This window comes from Scyliorhinus torazame, chromosome 3 (genome assembly GCF_047496885.1).
Source record: "Scyliorhinus torazame isolate Kashiwa2021f chromosome 3, sScyTor2.1, whole genome shotgun sequence".
Taxonomy (NCBI): Eukaryota; Metazoa; Chordata; class Chondrichthyes; order Carcharhiniformes; family Scyliorhinidae; genus Scyliorhinus; species Scyliorhinus torazame.
In genome coordinates, this window is record NC_092709.1 from 314,861,205 (window position 1) to 314,883,338 (window position 22,134).

The window sequence follows — 22,134 nt, forward strand, 5'->3', positions numbered from 1 at the left end:
TGTTGGTATTCATTCGAGGTCTCACCCTTTTCGACTTATTTAAAACAGGAGCTGCTGAAACAAATGGCTGAACAAAAGGTGCAGCCGAACTTGTTAACCTTTAATTCTGCATTAAAGAGTCTCCGAAAGTGTGGTTCGATTGCAAAGGGACTTTCCCTCCAAATAATCAATGAAATGAAATACCTAAATATTGGTATGTAACTGAGCCTTATTCTTTTCTATGTTTGTATTACATGTGTATCTCTGTATTACTGGTGTTTATTTTGTGTGTTGATGTGACTGTAATTGTAAAAAAAAAAGCGTGACTCTATCTGTCAAGCTAAGTGATAGCTTGGCCACGTAGTCCACCGTAGTCACAAGGTCAAAACCCTGACGAGGACACTCGGACCCCTGCAGTCCCCCCCTCCCCTACCTTCTCGAGAGTAGCTATGGGTGGGCAGTAAATGCTGGCCTTGCCAGTGATACTCATGGCGCAAGAATGAATATTTTGTCAGATTCCTGGTCTGTTAGTCTGAGCGCTGCGGATAACATTGCTGACCCACCCTTCCTTGAGGGGGAGCAAATCGGCCCCTGTTCCAGCTGCTGGATGCTGTCTTGAGGGTGTGGATGTTGACCGGATCCGGCCTGGCGTGCCATCATAGATTCACAGGCGAAGGTTGGCTACCTTGGCACAATTCTCTCGCGATCTCAGGTGATGCTAGGAAGCGGAAATAAAAGGCGAAAGCAAACACCGAATTGGATGGAAGTGAAGGCCACAGGACTGTGGGTGGGGGGTGGTTCGGGCAGATTTTCTTTCTTTCACGTTCCGTGAGCATCATGGGCAAGGCCGGCATTTGTTGCCCATCCCTAATTGCCCCTTGAACTGAGTGTATCATTGGCCATTCCAGAGTCAACCACATTGCTGTGGGTCTGGAACCACATGTAAGCCAGTAAGAGTGACCGATTTCCTTCCATAAAGGACATTAGTGAACCAGGTGGGTTTTTATGACGATTGGCAATGGTTTCATGGCCATCTTTAAAGTCTTAATTCCAGATTTTTATTGAATTCAAATTTCGCCATCCATGGTGGTGGAATTTGAGCCCAAGCATTGTAATCTTTATTATTGTCACAAATAGGCTTACATTAACACTGCGATGAAGCTGCTGTGAAAATCCCCTCGTCGCCACCCTCCGGCGCCTGTTCGGGCACACTGAGGGAGAATTCAGAATGTCCAATTCACCTAATAAGCACATCCATTCAGGACTTGTGGGAGGAAACCGGAGCACCCGGAGGTAACCCACGCAGTCGCTGGGAGAATGTGCAGACTCCGCACAGACAGTGATCCAAGCCAGGAATCGAACCTGGGACCCTGGCTCTGTGAAGCGACAGTGCGAACCACTGTCCTACCCTGCCGTCCCATTCTCTGGATTTCTAGTCCAGTAACAATACCACTATGCCATCCACCCACCCAAATTGAGAGCTGGATTACAAAGTGAGTCGCTGCCTTTGTTGTGAAGTGCTTTTTTTTTTGGACAGTCTTAGTAATCCCATTCTCTGAGAATGTAAACTCAATTAGGATGTGTAAATCAATGTATACAATTGTTTATCCTAGTTGAACTCCCATGGTCAAATTGAAGTTTAATCTTAAAGTTAAGCAGGGTTAGAGAGCATTTGAACTGATGGTGAGATGTGACTCCGAATACTAAAGCATTATCACTGCTGGAATGATGGAATTACACCGTGAGAAGTTTACATAGGCTGTTTCCGTTATCAATGATGATGTCGGAATTTAGAAAGGGGAAAGATATGACCAAATGTGTCCGCCAGTATTTTTCAGATACTGTTTCCTCTGGCTGCTCTGTTTCCTCCCACAGTCCAAAGATTCGGTACAAGTTTGGTGGATTGGCCATGCTGAAATTGCCCCTTAGTGTCTAAAGATGTGTAGATTGGTTTAAAGGGCTATTGGGACAGGACAGGAAGTGGGCTTGGATGGAGTACTCTTTCAGAGGGTCGGTGCAGACTCACTGGGCAGAATGGCCTCCTTCTGCTCTTTCGAGATTTTATGTATGTTTTGGGTAATAAAGCTAAATGTGTCTGGCTGCTGGCAATGATGATTGGCGCAGGGGTACGGACCTCAGCTAGATAATGGGAGCTGAGTGTGGCTGTTTCTTGCTCGGCTTGCATGTAGTGGGCTGTTTGAGAACATCCACACGAGAAAAACGCCAAGGTCTGAGCCGGCACTCCAGGTTTGAAGTGTGTCTTGAGCTGAAAGAACGGCTGTCCTGAATTTGTTAACATGATGACTCACCTCACTTTGAGCTGTTTTTTAATGTCTCTGATTGTCTTGTGGTCTGTTTGCATTTTAGTTGAATGTTTTGGCACATCAGAATGCTCTGATTCCTGGTCCAAGCATGAAACATTCCAGTGCACAAGAGTTCTAACCCTGTCCTCTTTTTTTTTTTAAATGTCCCCTTTTCAGAACCAAGTTTGGCGACCTTTGATCACCTACTTGCAATATTTTATAAACCTGGTAAGTAAACTCAGCTACAGGCAGAAACTGGGATTCCTTGGGAATCATAAAGGATAAGTATAAACTGAGTAATAGGGGAGGTTTTTTTTTTTATATGTTCTTTTTTTATATTTTAGTGTCAGCTATTTAACTGGAGGTGTCCACTTTCATTGCACCTCAAGAAAGCAGTAACAAGGGCGGCACATGGCACAGTGGTTAGCGCTGAGGACCCGGGTTCGAATCCCAGCCCTGGGTCACTGTCTGTGTGGAGTTTGCACATTCTCCTCGTGTCTGCATGGGTTTCACCCCCACAACCCAAAGATGTGCAGGGTAGGTGGATTGGCCACGCTAAATTGCCCCTTAATTGGAAAAAATAATAATTGGGTACTCTTTTTTTTTTAAATTTTTTTTAATTTAATTTAAAAGATAGGGTTACTCTCACTGAAACAGGCCATTAAGCCCAGCCAGTCTGCTAGTGTTTATGCTCCACTCGAGCTTCCATCCATCTATCATTACAATCCTTTATTACTTTCTTTATATGCTTGTCTAGTTTGCCCTTAAGTGTATCTATTCGCTTCAACCACTCCGTGCTGGGAGGCACCACACTCTCATCACTCTGCACAAAGAAGTTTGAATACAATATAAATCTGGAATTAAAAAGTCTAATGATGACCGTGAAACCATTGTTGATTTTCAAAAAAATCCATCTGGTTCACTAATGTCCTTTTTAGGGAAGGAAATCTGCCATTCTTGCCTGGTCAGGTCTACATGTGACTCCAGACCCACAGCAATGTGGCTTGACAATGAACTTCCCTCTGAAATGGCCCAGCAAGGCATTCAGTTCAAGGGCAATTAGAGGTGGACAACAAATGTTGGCCTTGCCAGCGATGCTTATGTCCCATAAATTTATTTTTTTAAAGTTCCTTCTGAATTCCCTATTGGATTATTTGGTGAGTATTCTATTTATGCTCTTCCCCACAAACAATCTCTCTGTATTCGCTCCTACCAAGACCTTTCATAATTTTCAAGACCTCTATTAGGTCACTCCTTGGCCACCTCGTTTCAAAATCAACCTCCAGAGTCACACATGCCAGCCATTATAACCATATTGGTAAACAATCAGCCTGCATGTGTTACAGCTTAAGACTTTGTCCGTGCTCCTATTCCTAAGAGGTTCTTTGGTTAGGTTAGAGTCAGGGTTTTACAACACAGAAAGAGGCCCTTCGACCCATCACGTCTTTGCCGGCAATCTAGCACTGACCTCTTCTATTCCCGTTTCTCAGCACGTGGTACATAGCCTTGTATGCTTTGGCATTTCAAGTGCTCAGCTTAGAGGTGTGTGCCTTTTAAGGTGTGTGTGTGACAGCACTGAAAACGTTCCCTGTGTCAATAATCCACCCTCTTAAGCATCCTAAATAACAAAGACAGTGCAGAGTGACACCACGAATCGGGAGCCTGAATGGAGATGATTTCCCTCGTTAATGATGTCCAGGCTGGGATCGGCCATGCTCGGTAATTTGTGTTATGTAACTTTCCTCTACTGAATGAAGTGTTATTTTGTGTTAGTGTGGAGCAGCTGGCGATGATGAGTGGCGCAGGGGTACAGACCTCAGCTGGATAATGGGAGCTGAGTGCGGGCGGTCTTCCTTCAGCCTGCATGTGGCAGGCTTGAAGAGGCACCTGCATGAGAAACATCGCCGACGCCTGAGCCACTGCTGCTGTGATTTATATTTTTTAAAGCTGGATCTCTTAGACCTGACCAGTGGTCGTAGTTTCAAAGAATCGTGCAAATTGGGAGAACGTTGGAGGCACCTGAACCGTAGTTGAGAGGGAAAGTGTGTTGAATGTTTTATTGCCGTGGCCTTTTTATCGGTTCTCTTAAATATAAATATAAAAACAGTTGGCAGTACCATTCAGGCCTGCTGTATGAGCAAGTTCTCTATTCTAGCGTAGCATTTCTTGGCAAATTCATCTGCGTCCGCAGATTCAGAGGTTCACTTTTTCATTGGCGATCCAGGCAGTGAAACACATTGTAAATGACACTTGCATTTTCTCTCTCCACCCCCTTAGTGTGTTAATGATGTTCCTTTCTATCCGGACAGCTGCAGCTAGCCGGCCACACACTGACATTATCTTTGAGGTGTTCGATGAAATAGAAGGGACGCACTTTGAGCCACAGGATCCTGATGATGGTAGGTGAGGCAATGTTAGTACATCCTGTGCTCAGATTGAAATTATTCCAACATCATTCTTTTTGCAGAACATTTGTTGGGACCTTTCCATCTGGTTTTTTTTCAGAATCTGACAAGTCGAGCTTGGTTACTATGAAAGGAGTTTCATCTTTCTTGCTTTTCCTTTGCCCATTTTTCTTTTTTTTTTTTAAATATTGAGAGTACCCAATTCTTTATTTCCAATTAAGTGGCAATTTGGCGTGGCCAATCCACCTACCCTGCTTTGGGTTGTGGAAGTGAGACCTACGCAAACACGGGGAGAATGTGCAAACACCACACGGACAATGACCCGGGGCCGGGATTGAACCCGGGTCCTCAGCAGCATGAGCCACCATTTCCTTTATTAACATGACGCCATTAAACCTGCTCTCTGGGCGGCACGGTAGCACAGTGGGTCGCACTGTTGCTTCACAGCGCCGGGGTCCCAGGTTCGATTCCCAGCTTGGGTCACTGTCTGGGCGGAGTCTGCACGTTCTCCCCGTGTCTGCGTGGGTTTCCTCCGGGTGCTCCGGTTTCCTCCCACAATTCTCGAAAGACGTGCTGTTTGGTGAATTGGACTCCCCCTGTGTACCTGAACATGTGGCGACTAGGGGCTTTTCACAGTAACTTCATTGCAGTGTTAATGTAAGCCTACTTCTGACAATAAAGATTATTAAAATTGCAAATCTGGGGGCTGTGGCCTTTTTGCCCTTTCTAAATGCAGTGAGATCTGTTTTGGAGGGTTTTATGCGCTGGTGATGTTTTGTTTTTTGGTGCCAAATCAGTGTCACTCGTTGTCTGTTATGTGCCTCAGTCAGCAGTGCAATAGGATTGGTTCAATACCATCCAAACGCGTTTCACCAGAGGATCCTTCTGGCTAAGAACGACTGGGCCACAGGTTGAAAAGGATAATGGTGAGGTGAATCGGGAAGTACTAATTGGCTAATTCTTAGAATCATAGCACAAAATGAGGATATTCTGCCCATCAAGTCAGTGCCAGCTCTCTAAGAGCAACTGTGCTGGTCCCTTTTGCCGTAGTCCTACCAATTATTCCTCTTTAGATAATGATCCAATTCCCTTTTGAAAGCTAACCCTCCACCATCCTCTGAAGCAGAGCATTCCAATCCTACCTACTTGTGTAAAATCATCTTAAACCGGTGTCCTCAACTTCTTGATCCTTCTCTCCCCTCCCCCATTCTCCCAATAGGAATGGTTTCTTCCTATCAACTCTGTTCCTCATGAGCACCTCGCCTCTTTGCCTTCTCTGAAGAGAAAAGCCTGAGCTTCTCCAATCGATCCACCAATCCACCATGACTGAAGTTCCTCATCCCTCGAACCATTCTCATTAATCTTTTCTGCACTTTCATTCATCTGGTGCCCAGAACGGGGCATGTTGAGCTAAACCAGTGTTTTGTATGCGTTCATCATAACTCCCTTGCTTTTGTACTCTCTGCCGCTATTTATAAAGCCAAAGATTTCCTGTGTTTTATTAACCGCTTTCTCAATCTGTCCTTCCACCTTCAATGACTTGTATATGTGCTCCTGTGCCGGCTTAGAATCATACCTGTTGTTGTATATTACACCTCATTCTTCCTACTACACATCAGTCTGTATTAAATTTCATCTGCCACTTGTCCGCCCATTTCACTAGCTTAATGTGCTTTAATGACTATTGCTGTCGTTCTCACAGTTCACCATACTTGTAGTCATGAGGTTCTAGGGTTAATGTCATTGGACTTATAATCCAGAGGCCCAGGCTCTGGGGATGTGGATTCAAATCCTGGGCTGTGCCAGCATTTATTGCCCAATCCTAATTGCCCTTGAGGGGGCAGTACAGAGTCTCCCACATTGCTGTGGATCTGGAGTCGCATATAGGCCAGACCAGACAAGGATGGCAGATTTCCTTTTCTACAGGACATTAGTGAACCAGATGGATTTTTACAACAATCGACAGTGGTTTCATGGTCATCATTAGACTTAGTTCCAGTTTTTGAATTCAAATTTCACCATCTGCACTGAACCTGGGACCCCACAGCAGAACTCCGGGTCTCTGGATTACTAGTCCATTGATAATACCACTACGCCACTGCCTCCCCTGATTGCCAACTTCCTTTGAAGCAAAGAAATCTGCCATCTTTACCGGTCTGGCCTACGTGAAACTCCACACCCACAGCAACGTGGTGAAATGGTCTCGCAAGCCACTCCATTCAAGGGAAATTTGAGACGGGCCCTCATCCCATGAAATAATTATTTGAATAGAACCAATGTGCAGCCGGGCGGCATGGTGGTGCAGTGAGTAACACTGCTGCCTCACGGCGCCAAGGACCCGGGTTCGATCCCGACCCCGGGTCACTGTCCGTGTGGAGTTTGCATATTCTCCCGTGTCTGTGTGGGTTTTGCCCCCACAATCCAAAGATATGTAGGGTAGGTGGATTGGCCAGGCTAAATTGCCCCTTAATTGGGAAAAAAATAATTGGGCACTTTTAAACAATGTTAAACATAAACAATTTGTGATACTAGTTTGGAGAGCCGGTGCAGACATGATGGGCCAAACGACTTCCTTCTGCACCGTAACAATTCTGAGATTTTGAATTTTAAAAATTAATGCGCGAGGATCGATAAGAAGAAAGGGTTGAGAATACACTCTGTAACCTACTCTGGCCTATATGTGACTGGAGTATGAACCGTAGATGAAAAGAAAGAGACGCACTTGTGCACTGACCAATGTTGCTCAAGGTGAGGGACAGCATATTATGGAAAATATCGAGTTTAAAGGCTGGATGTGAGGCTAGGATTGCCTTTGGTTGAAAAGTTATCCATGCATGGTAACAGCATTGCCATTGGCTAGCAAAAATACTGTATTGTGGCATTGGGGTGTATTTATACAAGGCAAATTGTGCAAGGTGTGCTGCTGAAGTGACCACTTGGCTCAGTTGGTAGCATTCTCGCCTGTGAGTTAGAAGGTTGTGGATTCGAGCCTCCATCAGAATGATGCAATGCTGAGGACGTGCTGCGTTGTAGACGAGATGTTTAAACCAGCTGCCAAATGGATGCAGAAGATCCCATGACATTGTTTGATCATTTCCACCATGCCTCCCTCCACTAACCCCATTAAAAATTAACTGGTCTTGTTTTCTTCCTCCACAGTGAACTTCTTCATCAGTGCTATGAGGCTGGTAAGTGTTTAACTCTTCTGGCGCCTTTATACTTGCATAAATAAAGCAGCTGCTTCGTCCATGCTCTTGTTGTTGATGTCAATGGTTTAAAATGCTCTTGGTGTGACTACCTACTTCCAGTGTACAGGCTTGTAAAAATTAAATACTGTGCATTTATCTCTAATAACTGCAGGGGGGGGGGGTGTAATGTTCTGAGCAGTGGGGGAAACTAACTCACTAAAGCTGGCCCGGTTAACTGCATGCTCGACCTTTCAAGTGGTCTCCGACTTGGTGCAACCTGACTTCAAGCAGTGCTGAAGTTTTTCTGTAAATGAGGCTAGATGTGATTGGTATTCAAAGAGTCGTAGGAGAATTATTAAACTACGTTTTCACTCAATATTCCCAACAGTCCCATACAACCATGCCATCTACCCTCAAAATAGCCTGAATAATCAACAATAGCTTTCCTGCATTTGCGCGCAGTTATTCAGGCGCACCCCACTGGGCGTTGTCATTAAAATACATTTTTGTGATTGACTGAAAATATAACGTATAATGGCTGGCACAAGCATTACAGAGTATGGGAATTGAGCCAAGTTGGGTTCCCTAAATGGTATACAAGACTTAAAGCTTTGAGGCAGGATGGAGGTTATTGTAACCAAATGAAGAGATGCGGAATTCTGTGAAGGGGGTTAGAAAGGGCTGCAAACATCATTGAGTACGTGAGGCTGAGGAAGCTAAATCTATTCCGTGGCAGAACATGATTTAGGCATTGATGTGAAGGAATTCTTATGTGCATGAAGGAAGATTGTGCAAACCTGGAATGGGAGAACCAGGGGCTGGATTCTCCGGTCACTGAAGCCGAAATTGCGTTCTGCGATCAGCCGGAGATCCACAGTTCCCGACAAAATCGGAGGCGGCGCCGCTTTCGCGATGCTCCACCCACTCCAAAGCGACATACTCGGAGAGTACGCTGCGCCACGTATCGACGGCCTCAGGACATTGCCTGAGGCCCGATGCCCCGCCCCAAACCGGCCGAGTTCCCGACGGCGTCGGTCGGGTGTGGTCTCATCCGTCGGGAACTCGGCGTGGCGGCTGCGGACTCAGTCCAGCGCCGCCACAGTTGGGGGGAGGGCCGATCCGCGGGCAGGGGGAGCCTTTATTAGGGGCTGGGGGGCACTGTGGGGGGGGGGGTCTGGGGCAAGTAAGCCGGCCAAAGGAGGGGCACAATTTTGTGGTCTGGGTCTGCAAGCAGGTCGCTGCCATGCGCTGCCACGGACCCGGCAATTGTCCAGGCCGTATCGGCAGCTAGAGCCGGGTGCTCTACGCTGCCGTCATGCTAGCCGCCATTTTGTCTGGCGTGAAGCGCCACCGTTGCCACGCCGGCGTCGGGACATGGCCCCAGAATCGGAGAATCCAGCCCCAGGTGACATCAAATCGATTAAACCTTGGTTTAAGAATTGCATCAATATTGGAGGTGATTTCGGGAACATACCGCCACCAGGTGGCAACGTGTCCCCTTTTCCAGGGGAAATTGGAAAATGAAAATGAAATGAAAATCGCTTATTGTCACAAGTAGGCTTCAAATGAAGACTGAAAAGCCCCTCGTTGCCACATTCCGGCGCCTGTTCGGGGAGGCTGGAATGGGAATTGAACCAAACCGTGCTGCTGGCCCGCCATGGTCTGCTTTAGCCCAGTGTGCTAAATATTTAGCCCTGTGTGGATCAGTCTCTCAAATCAGTGACATTTGTTAAATGGCCAGCGGACGGGCGGGATGGCAGGGAAGAGGTGGAGAAGATTGCCAAGACGGTAAAACCGGACAGCTCTGTTTACTGTATCAAAGCTGAAAATGCATCAAACAGCAGGATAGGAGGGTCATTGTGTCAGCTGCCAGTTCCAATTCCTCAGGTTTCAGTAATTGCGGGGGGGGGGGGAAAGAGACAGGACAGACATGTCTTTGTGATCACTGCAGTAGATTAAATCAGGCATTGTCAAACTCGGGGGCGCGGCCCGTGGCTGGGTCGCGAGCGGGTGTCGGGAGCTGTGCGGCGCTCCCGATCGCGCAGATCCGCGCGCAACAGCCGGCTTTTAATAATGCCGGCAGTGAGCGGCCTTCAAAATGGCCAGGAAGACATTTTTAAAAGTCGGCCGTACTGCGCGTGCGTGTCCGATCATCGATGCGCAGTGCGGCAGCATTTGTTTTTATGTGGTCGCAGACTTTTTTTTTCCCAAGTTCGGGGGCCAAAAGGACCCAAAACCATTTCCTCCATTTTTGCCAGCAACAAACAAGGTAAGAGAAAAAGGTGGGTCGCGCAGGTCAGCCGGCGTGGGATCATCCGGCGTGGGTCGCGAAGGTTGGCCGGTTGGTAAAAATTGTTCCCCAGAAAAAAAGTTTGAAAAACACTGGATTAAATATGACAATCAAAGCTTAACGTTTTCTTTTGTCTCGTTTCCACCTTGTAGTGTTTGGATTTGAAAGACCTTGAATTGGCCTACAGATTACACAAGATCCTTGAAACTGGAAACAACTGGATGTTGTTGGGCGATTCTTATCAGCAGAGTATTTATTAGTAAGAGCGTTTGACACTTGTTCACCAGATTGGGTCTTTCCCTCCGGTTTTGCAAACTTTTGTATTGTTCCATGAGCCGTGGGCATCGCTGACGAGGTCACCATTTGTTGCCTGCCCCTAATTCCTTTTGAACTAACTGGGCCGTTTCAGAGGGCAGCTGTGCTGTGGGTCTGGAGTCATGTGTAGACCAGACCCGGTAAGGACGGCAAATTTCATTCCCTCAGGGACATTAGTGAATCAGATGGAGTTTTTTACGACAATCGATGGCCGTTTCATGGTCACCTTCACTGGTGTTAGCTTTTAATGCCAGATTTATTAATTCATTGATTTAAATTCCACCAGCTGCTGTGGTGGGATTTGAACCCATGTCGTCGTCCCGTTCTCTTCCCCCCCCCCCCCCCAAGCCCATTAGCCTGGGCCTCTGGTTTACTAGTCCTGTGCCATGGCGCACTGTCTTCCCCTATTTGATCATGCCTGTAGCTGGTGATGGGCCAGTCATGCCATGGTCAAAGGGATTCCTCTGGACACTGCTTCAATTAACCCTGCAAACCTGTTCTGTATTGGTTTGATGCTGCCACCAAACAGCAAGAAGTATCTTGTACTATTCCTCTGATGTGTCCGTGGTTCCCACTCTGGCTTCCCTATAAAGGTGCTGGGACAATTGAACGGCTTAACAAGTTACTTGAAGGAACAGTTTAAGAGTCCGTCTTATTGGACCATAACAACTGAGCTTCCCCCAGCATCTGATTGGAGGTGTTACCTTAAAGATGCGCCGGGGAATCCCCTTCAGGAGTTCCCAGGTGTTGTCTGCAAGTCGCCCAGAAACGAAAATCCCCCCGGACAATTGCCCTGCACTGGGCACCATCAGAAAATGTGATTTTAAATCGCAATCTTTGGATGGTTCTAACTGCGTACACCAGTACTTCCCCGGAATTAGGATTAAACCCGCTTCTAACATCTGTGTAATTATTATACAGAGCCAGGCCAATCCCTGCCACAGGACTGTCCCACGCGCCCATCCAATTCTCTATTTTTGTTATTTTCCCTGCAGATGGTGTTAGAAAAGGGGCATGGTGTCCTTCCCTTCAACGCTGCCTCACTTAGGCGCCAGGCCCTGAGGAAGCGCTGCACAGCCTGAATCCCACCCAGCCTGAATCTGAAGGTCAGGCGAGAGAGGCTGGGGGGAAATCTTCAGCGAAGACGTTGAGCAATCCGACGCGGATTGCTGTTCCGAAGCTTCAAGGGGAATGGCAGCAACTTTCCTTTCCAGGAGAACATTAACAAAAACTAAATTCAAATTCCCCTGAACTCTTTCTCTTCCTCCCTCCCCCACCCCACATTTTGCTGGCTCGTTGATATAATCTCTCCATTACTTTACCTGACAAATCCATGCAAACAATCCGCACAGTTTAGAATAATAATGCAAAATCTACGTTAAGAATTTTGGCCAACCTGGATCCTGAATTTAAATCTAATTAGAAGTGTTGTGAATCAAATGGAGGACTTACTGCAGAACTGGATTTGAAATGTTCTTCAGGGAAGGAAATATCCCATCACTGGTCCGGCCTACATGTGACTCCACTGCAATGTGGTTAACTCTTAAGTGGCCTAGCACGCCACTTGGTTCAAGGGCATTTAGGAGTGGGTAACAAATACTGGACTAACCAGCGACGACCACATCCCATGAATGAATATAAACCAATGTTGTAGGAGTGCTATATGCATAAGGAGATGAAATTAAGTAAAGGAATCCGTAATCCCAGAGAGGGATAATTAGTGGCTATTGTTTTAAACTGAGATGTCGTGCATAAATTGCAGTGGAAGTTTAGCCAAATCACCAGACCTTGAGTGAAATTGCTTGACTTTAAACAACAATTTGTATACGGTAGCACATCCCAAGGTGCTTGTTTCACAGGTGCAATCAAACGTAATTTGGCACCAAACCAAATGGAGATTGGTCAAAGTCCTAAGGAGCATCTTAAAGGAAAAGGGAGGGATAGAGGATTTCCGAGGCCTAGGCAGCTAGTGGCATGACTGTCATCGGTGGGACAAAGGGAAGTCGGGAATGTGCAGGAGGCCAGAATAGGAAGAGCACAAGAGATCAGGACATTGGGCATCAGAGAACAGCATCCTGCATGGGACCAATTTAATTTTAGTGCCTAATTTAAAATTAGACCTGAGGGTTTCACGCATCAATCGTGTGCTTTAATTTGGAGATTTGGTCGCACCAAGTGCACAGATTACATTCCCAACATTTTTAGTTTTTGCATTGGAGTTTGTTCAAGTACTTTATTCTCGCTTCATAATTAACAATACCTCTAGTCTAGCCATTGCAGTACACCTCCTGACTCCACAAAGCCTGTCCACCATCTCCAAGCACAAGTTCCAGGATGAGTGGCGCTCCAGTAAAACACCATCCAGGACACAGCGGCCAGCATGATTGGCACCCTATGCAGCACCTTCACACCCTCACCACTGGCACACAGCGGCGGTGATGTGTACCATCTGCGAGATGAACTGCAGAAACCTGCCACTGCCTCTTTGATAACACCTACTGAACTCGCGATCTTGGCTACCTTGAAGAACGAAGGCTTCAGGCGCTTGGAAACTGCATTACTTCTAAGTCACACACCATCCTGACTTGAGACTGTATTGTCGTTTCTTCCCTGAACTCCCTCCTAACAGCACTATGGGTGCACCATCACCACAGAGCCTTTCAAGAATGTTGGTAATTGGAGATGGACAATGCAAGTTGGCCTTTGGTTCTAAAAGAGATAGCTGAGGAGATTGTGGAGGCATTGGTGGTGATCTTTCAGGAATCACTGGAGGCAGGGAGGGTCCCAGGGAACTGGAAAGTGGTTAATGTAACACCCCTGCTTAAGAAGGAGGGTGGCAGAAGACGGGAAATTATAGGCCAGTTAGCCTGACTTCAGTTATTGGCAAGATTTTAGAGTCCATTATTAAAGATGAGATCGCATGATAAAATAGGACTGAGTCAGGACTGCTTCTTCAAGGGAAGGTCATGTCTGACAAATCTGTTAGCGTTCTTTTGAGGAGATAACAAGGAAGTTAGACAAAGGAGAACCAGTGGACAAGATTTATTTAGATTTCCAGAAGACCTTTGACAAGGTGCTGCATAGGAGACTGTTAAATAAGTTAAGAGCCCATGGTGTTAAGGGTAAAATCCTGGCATGGATAGAAGATTGGCTGACTGGCAGACGGCAGAGAGTGGGGATAAAGGGGTCTTTTTCAGGATGACAGACGGTGACTAGTGGTGTGCCTCAGGGTTCTGTGCTGGGACCACAACTTTTTACAATATACATTAATGATCTGGAAGAAGGAACTGAAGGCACTGTTGTTCAGTTTGCAGATTATACAAAGCTCTGTGGAGGGACATGTTGTATTGAGGAAGCGGGGGACTGCAGAAGGACTTGGACAGGCTAGGAGAGTGGGCAAAGAAGTGACAGATGGAATACAATGTGGAAAAGTGTTGAGGTTATGTACTTTGGAATGAGGAATGGAGGCATAGACTATTTTCTAAATGGGGATATGCTCAGGAAATCAGAAGCACAAAGGGACTTGGGAATCCTGAATAGGCAAATACAATGTTAGCATTCATGTCGAGAGGGCTAGAATACAAGAGCTTCTGAGGCAGTATAAGGCTCTGGTCAGACCACATTTGGAGTATTGTGAGCAGTTTTGGGCTTCGTATCTAAGGAAAGATGTGTTGGTATTGGAAAGGGTCCAGAGGAGGTTCACAAGAATGATCCCTAGAATGAAGAGCTTGTTGTATGAAGAATAGTTGAGGACTCTGGGCCTGTACTCATTGGAGTTTATAAGGATGAGGGGGGATCTTATTGAAACTTACAGGATACTGCGAGGCCTGGCTCGAGTGGACTTGGAGAGGATGTTTTCACTTGTAGGAAAAACTAGGACCAGAAGATACAATCTCAGACTAAAGGAATGACCCTTTAAAACCGAGATGAGGAGGAATTTCTTCAGCCAGAGGGTGGTGAATCTGTGGAACTCTTTGCCGCAGAAGGCTGTGGAGGCCAAATCACTAAGTGTCTTTAAGACAGAGATAGATAGGTTCTTGATTAATAAGGAGATCAGGGGTTATGGGGTTGAGAAAAATATCAGCCATGATTGAATGACGAAGCAGACTCGATGGGCCGAGTGGCCTAATTCTGCTCAGCAACATCCACATTCTGTGAATGAATTTTTAAAGAAATCATAAAAAAATAGTTTTTTAAGGCTCCTGTGTTTCGCCTCACTCCATTTACTACAGCAGTTGTGACGATAGATTGGAAAGGTTAGGACTATTTTTCAAGAAGAAAGGAAAGCTGAAAAGAGATTTGATAAAGGTGACCAAAATCGTGACTGGTGTGGACACAGTAGACTCGGACAAACTTTTCACTGAGCAGAGTAGATAGGAAGAAACTGTTCTGTCTTGTGAAAGGATTAAGAACGAGCGAGCACAGATTTACAGGGCGAGATATTCCGGCTGTTCACGTCGGAGGGATGTTGTGGTCCCTCCGACGGCGCATCCCTGGAGGAAATGCCATTGGCAGCGACGGAACCAAAAGATCCCACCAACGGGGCCAAAGGCAGGCCACCAAGAAGCCGTGGCCATGGGGAAGCCAGAGAATCTCACCCAATGTTTTTGTAAAAACAGCAAAAGTAATGTGGGAACAATTTATTTCAGGCAGCAAGTGGTTACTGTCTGGAATGTGTTGCCTGGAAGTGTGGTGGAGTCGGGTTCAATCAAAGCATTCAAAAGGGATTTATCTGAAAAGGCAGGATGTGCAGAGTTGGGGGGAGAAAGCCGGAGAAAGGCACTAAGTAAAATGCTCTTTCGGAGGGCTGGTGTAAACACGATGGGCTGAATGGCCGCCTACTGTGCTGTAACAATTCTGTGGTAAAGGTGCTATGTAAATGCAGACAATTGTTGCTGATGAAACTTTAAAATGCTTATCAAGTTTGTTTTTAATTCTCAGTGGGCGATTCTTTAACATCTTGTGCATGATGGAGAGCATTGACGTGGTTCTCAAGTGGTATAAAACCCTCATTCCATCGGTATGTCTATGTACAGCTCTTTTAATAGTTTCTAACTCCCAGTTGATAAATTGAAATACTATTTTTTGGGTCTGCAGATAAAAGTCTTTTTTAAGATATAGATGCTGGTTTTGAAACCGGAAAATACTCTGAGCATACACGCTTCTCTAATTGATGAGCATCTGAAAGAGAAAAGGTAGGGCGAGTGCTTCCTCAAGAATCAATCATCAGAACTGGGAGATTATCCAGCTGGCTGGGTAAATCAGAACGGTTATGGGGTGGGTGTAGAAAATGGACAAGAATAACAGAGAATAGAACAAAAGTATTCTGAATATTAATTGGGGCTATAAGCTGACAATTCTACATATCCTGATGAACTGCATCCAGAGAAAGTGGCAGCATACTTTCTCAGAAGTAGTTGAAGATTGTTCGTAGAATCGACAAGTTAATTCATGATGGCCCAGTTAACTTAAATCTTCCTTAACCAAGATCTCCCAAACAAAGCTGGAATGTTTCCTTGAACAATGTGAAGAGGCAACTCCATTTTCTGCTCATTAACTTCCACAGTCACCTTGATGAAGCCCTTCAGCAGTACAACCTCCTCGGTATATGTCCTCCAGACCGCATCAGATGATTACAGTGGCAGATAGATACTTAAGCTTCTGATGGTATATCGATTCAGGTACAGGTGATATTGCAGCACCTGTATCCACTTCCATCTTAATAGTGTTCCCATTTAATTTTGGATAGACCCAAAATAGCTGCTAGTCTCCTTGTACTGCTACAATAGCGAGTTTTAATTCCTTAAGCTGACTGGACACTTTGGTAATCGGTGAGTCTTCAGTTAGATATTTAACTGGTAAACCCGCCCTTTGCAGTATTTTTCTTGCAATAGACTTTGGTGTCGTCATGCTGCCAATTATTGTCTGCGCATAGTGAGAGTACAGAATCTATAGCAGATGTTGTCATCACCGAGAATGGACTGAAGCCAAAATATTGTATGTTTTCAAACAGCATAATCGGAGTGTTTCACGGGTTTTTGAGGAGCTCACCATTGAACCCTGTTTGAGCAACATCTTGTAAATAAACCCCTTGCACTATGTTATACAAACTTGACTTGTGTCACCTCTGATTTGCGGCTACAACACCGAACATAACACTACCCCAGCGAGCAGTGGAGGCTAGTGCATTGACCTTCTTCAAGGCTCAATTCGATTTTTGGTCTACAAGGGAATCTAGGGTAATGGGAGCAGGGAGGAGAGTGGCGTTAAGGCCACATTCAGATCTTTTCAAATGACGAGCAGACTCAAGGGGCCAAATAGCTCACTCCTGTTTCTTACGTTTTTCCGAGGAGAAAAGCTTGTTAGGACAGGAATGGGCCAGCAGGAGTAATCCTGTTTATAAATAAAAACACTGTTTCTCTCTCCACAGATGCTGCAAGACCTGCTGAGTTTATCCAGCAAGTTTGTGTTTTTGCTTGTTTTATGAACCTTGGGGAAGGAAGCGAAAAGTGGCATTGTGTAGATAAAGAGAAGGGGATCAGAGGTTCCTAATGGAGTGTATGGGGAGGGGGGGGGAGATAATAAGACATGGCTTAAGTTCAGTAGTGAAGGGGTGGTCCAAAGAGAAATAGGAAGGGGAGCCATGCAAGTATCTGTTTTGTTCAAGGGTGGCATTTAGCCTCCAGTTTGTAGCTCTGGCAGAGGACTTGCACCTGAAATATTGTCATTGCTGAAGCTACTTTTCTGTTTTAATCTCTTTAGTGAATGCTGCATTTAATAGACATGCAGGAAACATTTTGTTGGAGAAATGCTAAAGTCCTTAATAAATTCTAAAGTGCAAGTAATTTTTTTACAGCTTTACTATCCCAATGTACAAGGTGTGAAGGATCTGTTGCAGGCATTGGATACGGAGAACCAGTTACACCTGATTCCAAATATCTGGAAAGGTCAGTGCAACCTGTTTGACCATTTGAAGGGAAAATAAAGTTTTCAACCTTTAAATAGAGGCTGAGGTGTTGCTGTTTTGATTCTTTCACACAGACATTAGGAAACTTGGTCACAGTAATAAGCAGGATCTTGTGGAGGAAGTGCTTGAACTGATGGGTCGTGACAAACACAGTCCAGAGGTCAGTACGATTCCTCAGCTCAACTTTGATTGTTTATGCAGTTTTCAAAATGCATTCTCTCGTGGGATGGGAGTGTCACTGGCTAGTCTAGCAATTATTCCCTTAGAAGGAGGCCATTCAGCCCATCTTGTCTGCACCGACACAATGAAAGAGCACCCTACCCAAGCCCATGACCCCACACCTGTAACCCAGTAACCCCACCTCACCTTTTGGACATTTAAGGGGCAATTTAGCATGGCCAATCCACCTAACCTGTACTTCAGGAGGAAACCGGAGCACCCGGCCGGAAGAAACCCACGCAGACACGGGGAGAACGGGCAGACTCCACACAGTGACCCAAGCCAGGAATCGAACCTGGGTCCCTGGCACTGTGAGGCAGCAGTGCTAACCACTGTGCTATCATGCAGTCCCTGCCGCCTTTTTGAAGTGCAGCAGGTCCATATGATGTAGGTTCACCCACAGTGCTGTTAGGGAGGGAGTTCCAGGATTCTAACCTAGAGACGGTGAAGGAACGGTGATATATTTCCAGGTCAGGATGGTATGCTGCTTGAAGGAGAACTCCTGGGTGGTGGCGTTCCCAGGTATCTGCTGCCCTCATCCTTCTAGGTAGTAGACCTAAAAAGGTTTGGAAGGTGCTAGCGGAGAGCCTTGGTAAGTTGCTGCAGTGCATCTTGTAGATGGTGTACACGGCTGCCACTGTTCGTCGGTGATAGAGGAAATGAATGTGGTGGTGGACAGGGTGCCAATCAAGAGGCTGCTTTGTCCTGAATGGTGTCAGGCTTCTTGAGTGTTGTTGGAGCTGCACTCACCCAGGCGAGTAGAGAGTATTCCATCACACTCCTGACTTGCGTCTTGTAGAGATGGTGGACAAGCTATGGGGAGTCAGGTGGTGAGTTATTTGCTGCAATGTTCCCAGCTTCTGACCTGTTCTTGTAGCCACAATATTTATATGGCTAGTCCAGTTCAGTTGATGGAAGTGGCCAGCGTGCTTCTAGTTTTTTTTTTTTTTTTTTAATTTTTTTTATTTAAAACAGATTTGTAACATTTACAGAGAAAAAAGGCCATATACAAAAGCCTTAACATATTGAAAACAAAGTGGGAAAGAATAAACATATTAATAAGGCACTTCCCCTATCAGCTGTTTGCCCATGCCCCACGTGTTCAACTAAACTAATGCGGCTCTAAAACCCCCCCCCCGGTGCTGCTGCTGTCGGTCACAGGGGATCTCTCCCCCCCCCCCCCCCCCCCCCCCCCCGCCCCCCCAAACCTCTCCCCCGCCCCCGAGGCTCGACCTGCCAGGTCCACCCTGCGTTTGGCCCTAGCCCGCCCCTTCTACTCTCCCTGGTGCCCCCTGACCTACGCTAGCTACGCTGACCCCTGCCCTTGGCGCCCGACTGTCTCCCGCCCAAATGCTCGGGCCCTCCCCCCACACACTAAGGACCCATTCACCTGATTGTATCTCCCCGTGCCCTTTCAAGTCCCTTAACCAGCCCCGAGCCCATTTCCCCCCCCCCCCCAATCAGAGGCCCCGATCTCCCGCCAAAAGATACCAAGTGCAGGTCCCCCACCCCTCCCTCGTTGCAATCTCCCAAAATCACCCTCCAGTGCACCCTCCTCTCTCTGCCCAGGCTGAAAACAATCTTCATAAAACATTACAGTACAGGATACTTTAACAGACGCCGCCACACAAAAGCTCTGTGAGCCCAGAATCCTTTAGTTAAAGTCCAGCTTCTTCTTTTAATAAAAGTCCGTTCCTAGTCAAAGCAAGTTAGAACACTGAAAAAACTAAGTGCCCGTTAGTTCAAATCCAGCTTCTCTTTAATAAAGGCCCAAGCCTGTTCTGGTGTCTCGAAGTAGTGATGGAGTTCCTCAAATGTAACCCAAAGCTTCGCAGGATACAGCATTCCAAATCTCACCTGCTTTTTGAAGAGGGCTGCCTTTACCTTGATGAATCCTGCACGCCTCTTGGCCAGCTCCGTTCCCAAGTCCTGGTAGATGTGCACCTCGCAGTTCTCCCATCTGCTGCTCCTCTCCACCTTGGCCCATCGCAGCACACGATCACTATCAGCAAGCCTGTGAAAGCGAACCACCAAGGCCCTCGGTCGGTCACCCGTCCTGGGCTTCCTTGCGGGGCCTCTATGCGCCCCGTCCAACTCCAGGGGTCGATGGAAGGCCTCCGGTCCCATCAGCGCCCCGAGCATACCCATCACGTATGCGCCCGTATCCGATCCCTCACAGCCCTCGGGGAGGCCCACGATCCTCGGGTTCTGCCTCCTGGCTCTATTCCCCAGCTCTTCAAGCTGCTCCTGCATCCTCTTCTGGCGAGAGTTCAGCTCCTCCACCTCGTGCTCCAGCTCCGTTACTGTGTCCGCCTGGGTGGAGAGCTTCACTTCGACCTCCCTTAGCGCCTTCTCTTGGACTGCTTGCGCCTCGACCATTCGATCCATCACCGCCCTCATCAGGTCCAATGTGTCCCTCCTCAGTTCGGTGAAGCAGCTCCTAAAAAACTCCATCTGCTGCTCTCTTGGCCAGTGAGTCTCCGCTCCCTGTTCCCTGCCATCCGCCATGCTTCGCCACCCGGTCTGGGGTCCCTGCTGCTCCTGCTTCGAACTTCGCCGCTCCACTCGACCACTTCTGGTCCAACTGTCCATACCCCGGGGGGGGAAATCTCTTCCTTTCATCCCCTCCACCGATTCAGGTCGCCAGGTCCCGAAAAAATCCTGCGAAACAGGTCCGTTTGCCCATCGCGGGCGAGAGCGATCCGACCTGTGACCTGCTTCCGCTAGGGTGCCACCGGACCCAGCGTGCTTCTAGTTAATATTTAACTTCATTCTTGAATTGTGTGGCTATAATTACCACATATTGAGTTTAAAAATTAGAAAAATATAAATGAATAAAATGGGATATCCCGTTGTGTATATTGGCAGAGAGAATACTGCAGCAATACATTGAGAGATCAACTCCAATATGGATAAGTATTACATGCTAGTGGCTGAACTTGTTTGTTTTATTTTTGTCCATCGCTAGTTGGCCATAGTAGGTTTTGGACTGCCTGGAGCTGTTACCGTACCTGTGGTGATGATGTCCCGCAGTGTTATCATAGATTATCATAGAATTTACAGTGCAGAAGGAGGCCATTCGGCCCGTCGAGTCTGCACCGGCTCTTGGAAAGAGCACCCTACCCAAGGTCAACACCTCCACCCTATCCCAGTAACCCCACCGGGCGGGCGGGTAGATTTACATTTGGGTGCCGGAGAAACGATTACAGAGGACAATACACTAATGGGCCTGGTGTTGGTGTTGTCACTTGCTTCTCCCAGACGGATTTCACTGCCATTGTTGTCTCGCGTTCACCTCCGCTTCAGCCTTTCGGCCTGTCTTTCGCCTGGATTGTCCTTGCTCTCTGTTCCTGTAAATGCCAAGTTTCTTATCGTTTCCCGTTATCTCCGGCTATCATTCACCTGCCTGCCCCCCACCTCTCTGGTTCTCCTCTATAATTCCCTGTCTCTTCACTCTTTTCCCCCCCAATCTGCCCCCTTCCCCTCTCCCCTCCTGTGGTTCGCCTTTCTTTCCTCTTAGGTTTAGCTGTTCGTCCCCCGGTCTATCTCTCCCTCTCATGCCTTGGCTACTTTCCCCGATTCTTGGCTACCTGGCTATTCTTCTGCTTGTTCGTTGGCCACAGCCAGGTCCCGGAACAATTCGGCGAATGGCTCCCACGTTCTGTGGAAGCCGTCGCCTGACCCTCGGATGGCGAATTTGATTTTCTCTATTTGGAGAGATTCTGAGAGGTCGGACAGCCAGTCTGCAGCTTTGGGTGGTGCTGCTGACCGCCAGCTGAACAGGATTCTACGGCGGGCGATCAGGAAGGCAAGGGCGTCCGCCCTCCCCAGCAATAGATCTGGCTGGTCTGATACCCCGAAGACCACCATTTTCGGGCATGGCTCCATCCTCATCCCCACCACTTTGGACATTGCCTTGAAGAAGGCTGTCCAGTACCCCGCAAGTCTGGGGCAAGACCAGAACATGTGGGCATGGTTGGCCGGGCCTCCTTGGCACGGTTCACATCTATCCTCCACCTCTGGGAAGAACCTACTCATACGGGTTCTTGTTAAGTGGGCTCTATGTACCAACTTTAGCTGCATCAGGCTGCGCCTTGTGGAGGTGGAGTTGTGTTTTAGCTGAGCTGATGTTCAGAGGATGAAGAATAGGAGGGTGACCAAGGGGGAGCAGTTTGTGTTTTGAGGCGACATGATCAGAGGCAGAGATGGTACACGTTAACAACTGTGCAAGTGGATTTTTCTTTTTTGTCTAATTGAGTAGATATGGGGTTAGACCTTCAAATCGGGATTTGTGAATTGCTTTGATTGCTTTGATTAAGTGTGTTGGCTATACTTTCAATCCTCTCTGTGAGTGAGGAATAGACATCCAAGCGGAGTAGGCGATACAAATTAATTCTAGATGAACGAGCTTCAATGGGCTGAATGCTGCTTATCCACATCCATCCTGTGAAACTAAATTTAAATGCAT

At 47.0% G+C, this 22,134-nt stretch overlaps 1 protein-coding gene and 2 non-coding genes across 4 annotated transcripts in view; all 3 read left to right on the forward strand.

The window, feature by feature from the left end:
* The window catches only part of ptcd3 (pentatricopeptide repeat domain 3), a 52,803-nt gene that overhangs the window by 25,314 nt on the left and 5,355 nt on the right, over positions 1–22,134 (forward strand). For both annotated transcript variants that reach the window (XM_072497570.1, XM_072497571.1), the window contains 8 exons: positions 49–193; positions 2,460–2,510; positions 4,592–4,681; positions 7,847–7,875; positions 10,318–10,424; positions 15,422–15,500; positions 17,337–17,427; positions 17,522–17,607. In XM_072497570.1, coding sequence (XP_072353671.1) covers positions 49–193; positions 2,460–2,510; positions 4,592–4,681; positions 7,847–7,875; positions 10,318–10,424; positions 15,422–15,500; positions 17,337–17,427; positions 17,522–17,607 — 678 coding nt within the window. The remainder of the gene's footprint in view (positions 1–48; positions 194–2,459; positions 2,511–4,591; positions 4,682–7,846; positions 7,876–10,317; positions 10,425–15,421; positions 15,501–17,336; positions 17,428–17,521; positions 17,608–22,134) is intronic.
* On the forward strand, positions 2,082–2,218 carry LOC140409664 (small nucleolar RNA SNORD94). Its single transcript, XR_011940466.1, has one exon. It is a non-coding gene; the product is annotated as a small nucleolar RNA SNORD94 (small nucleolar RNA).
* LOC140409665 (small nucleolar RNA SNORD94) lies at positions 4,066–4,202 on the forward strand. The gene has a single exon (XR_011940467.1). It is a non-coding gene; the product is annotated as a small nucleolar RNA SNORD94 (small nucleolar RNA).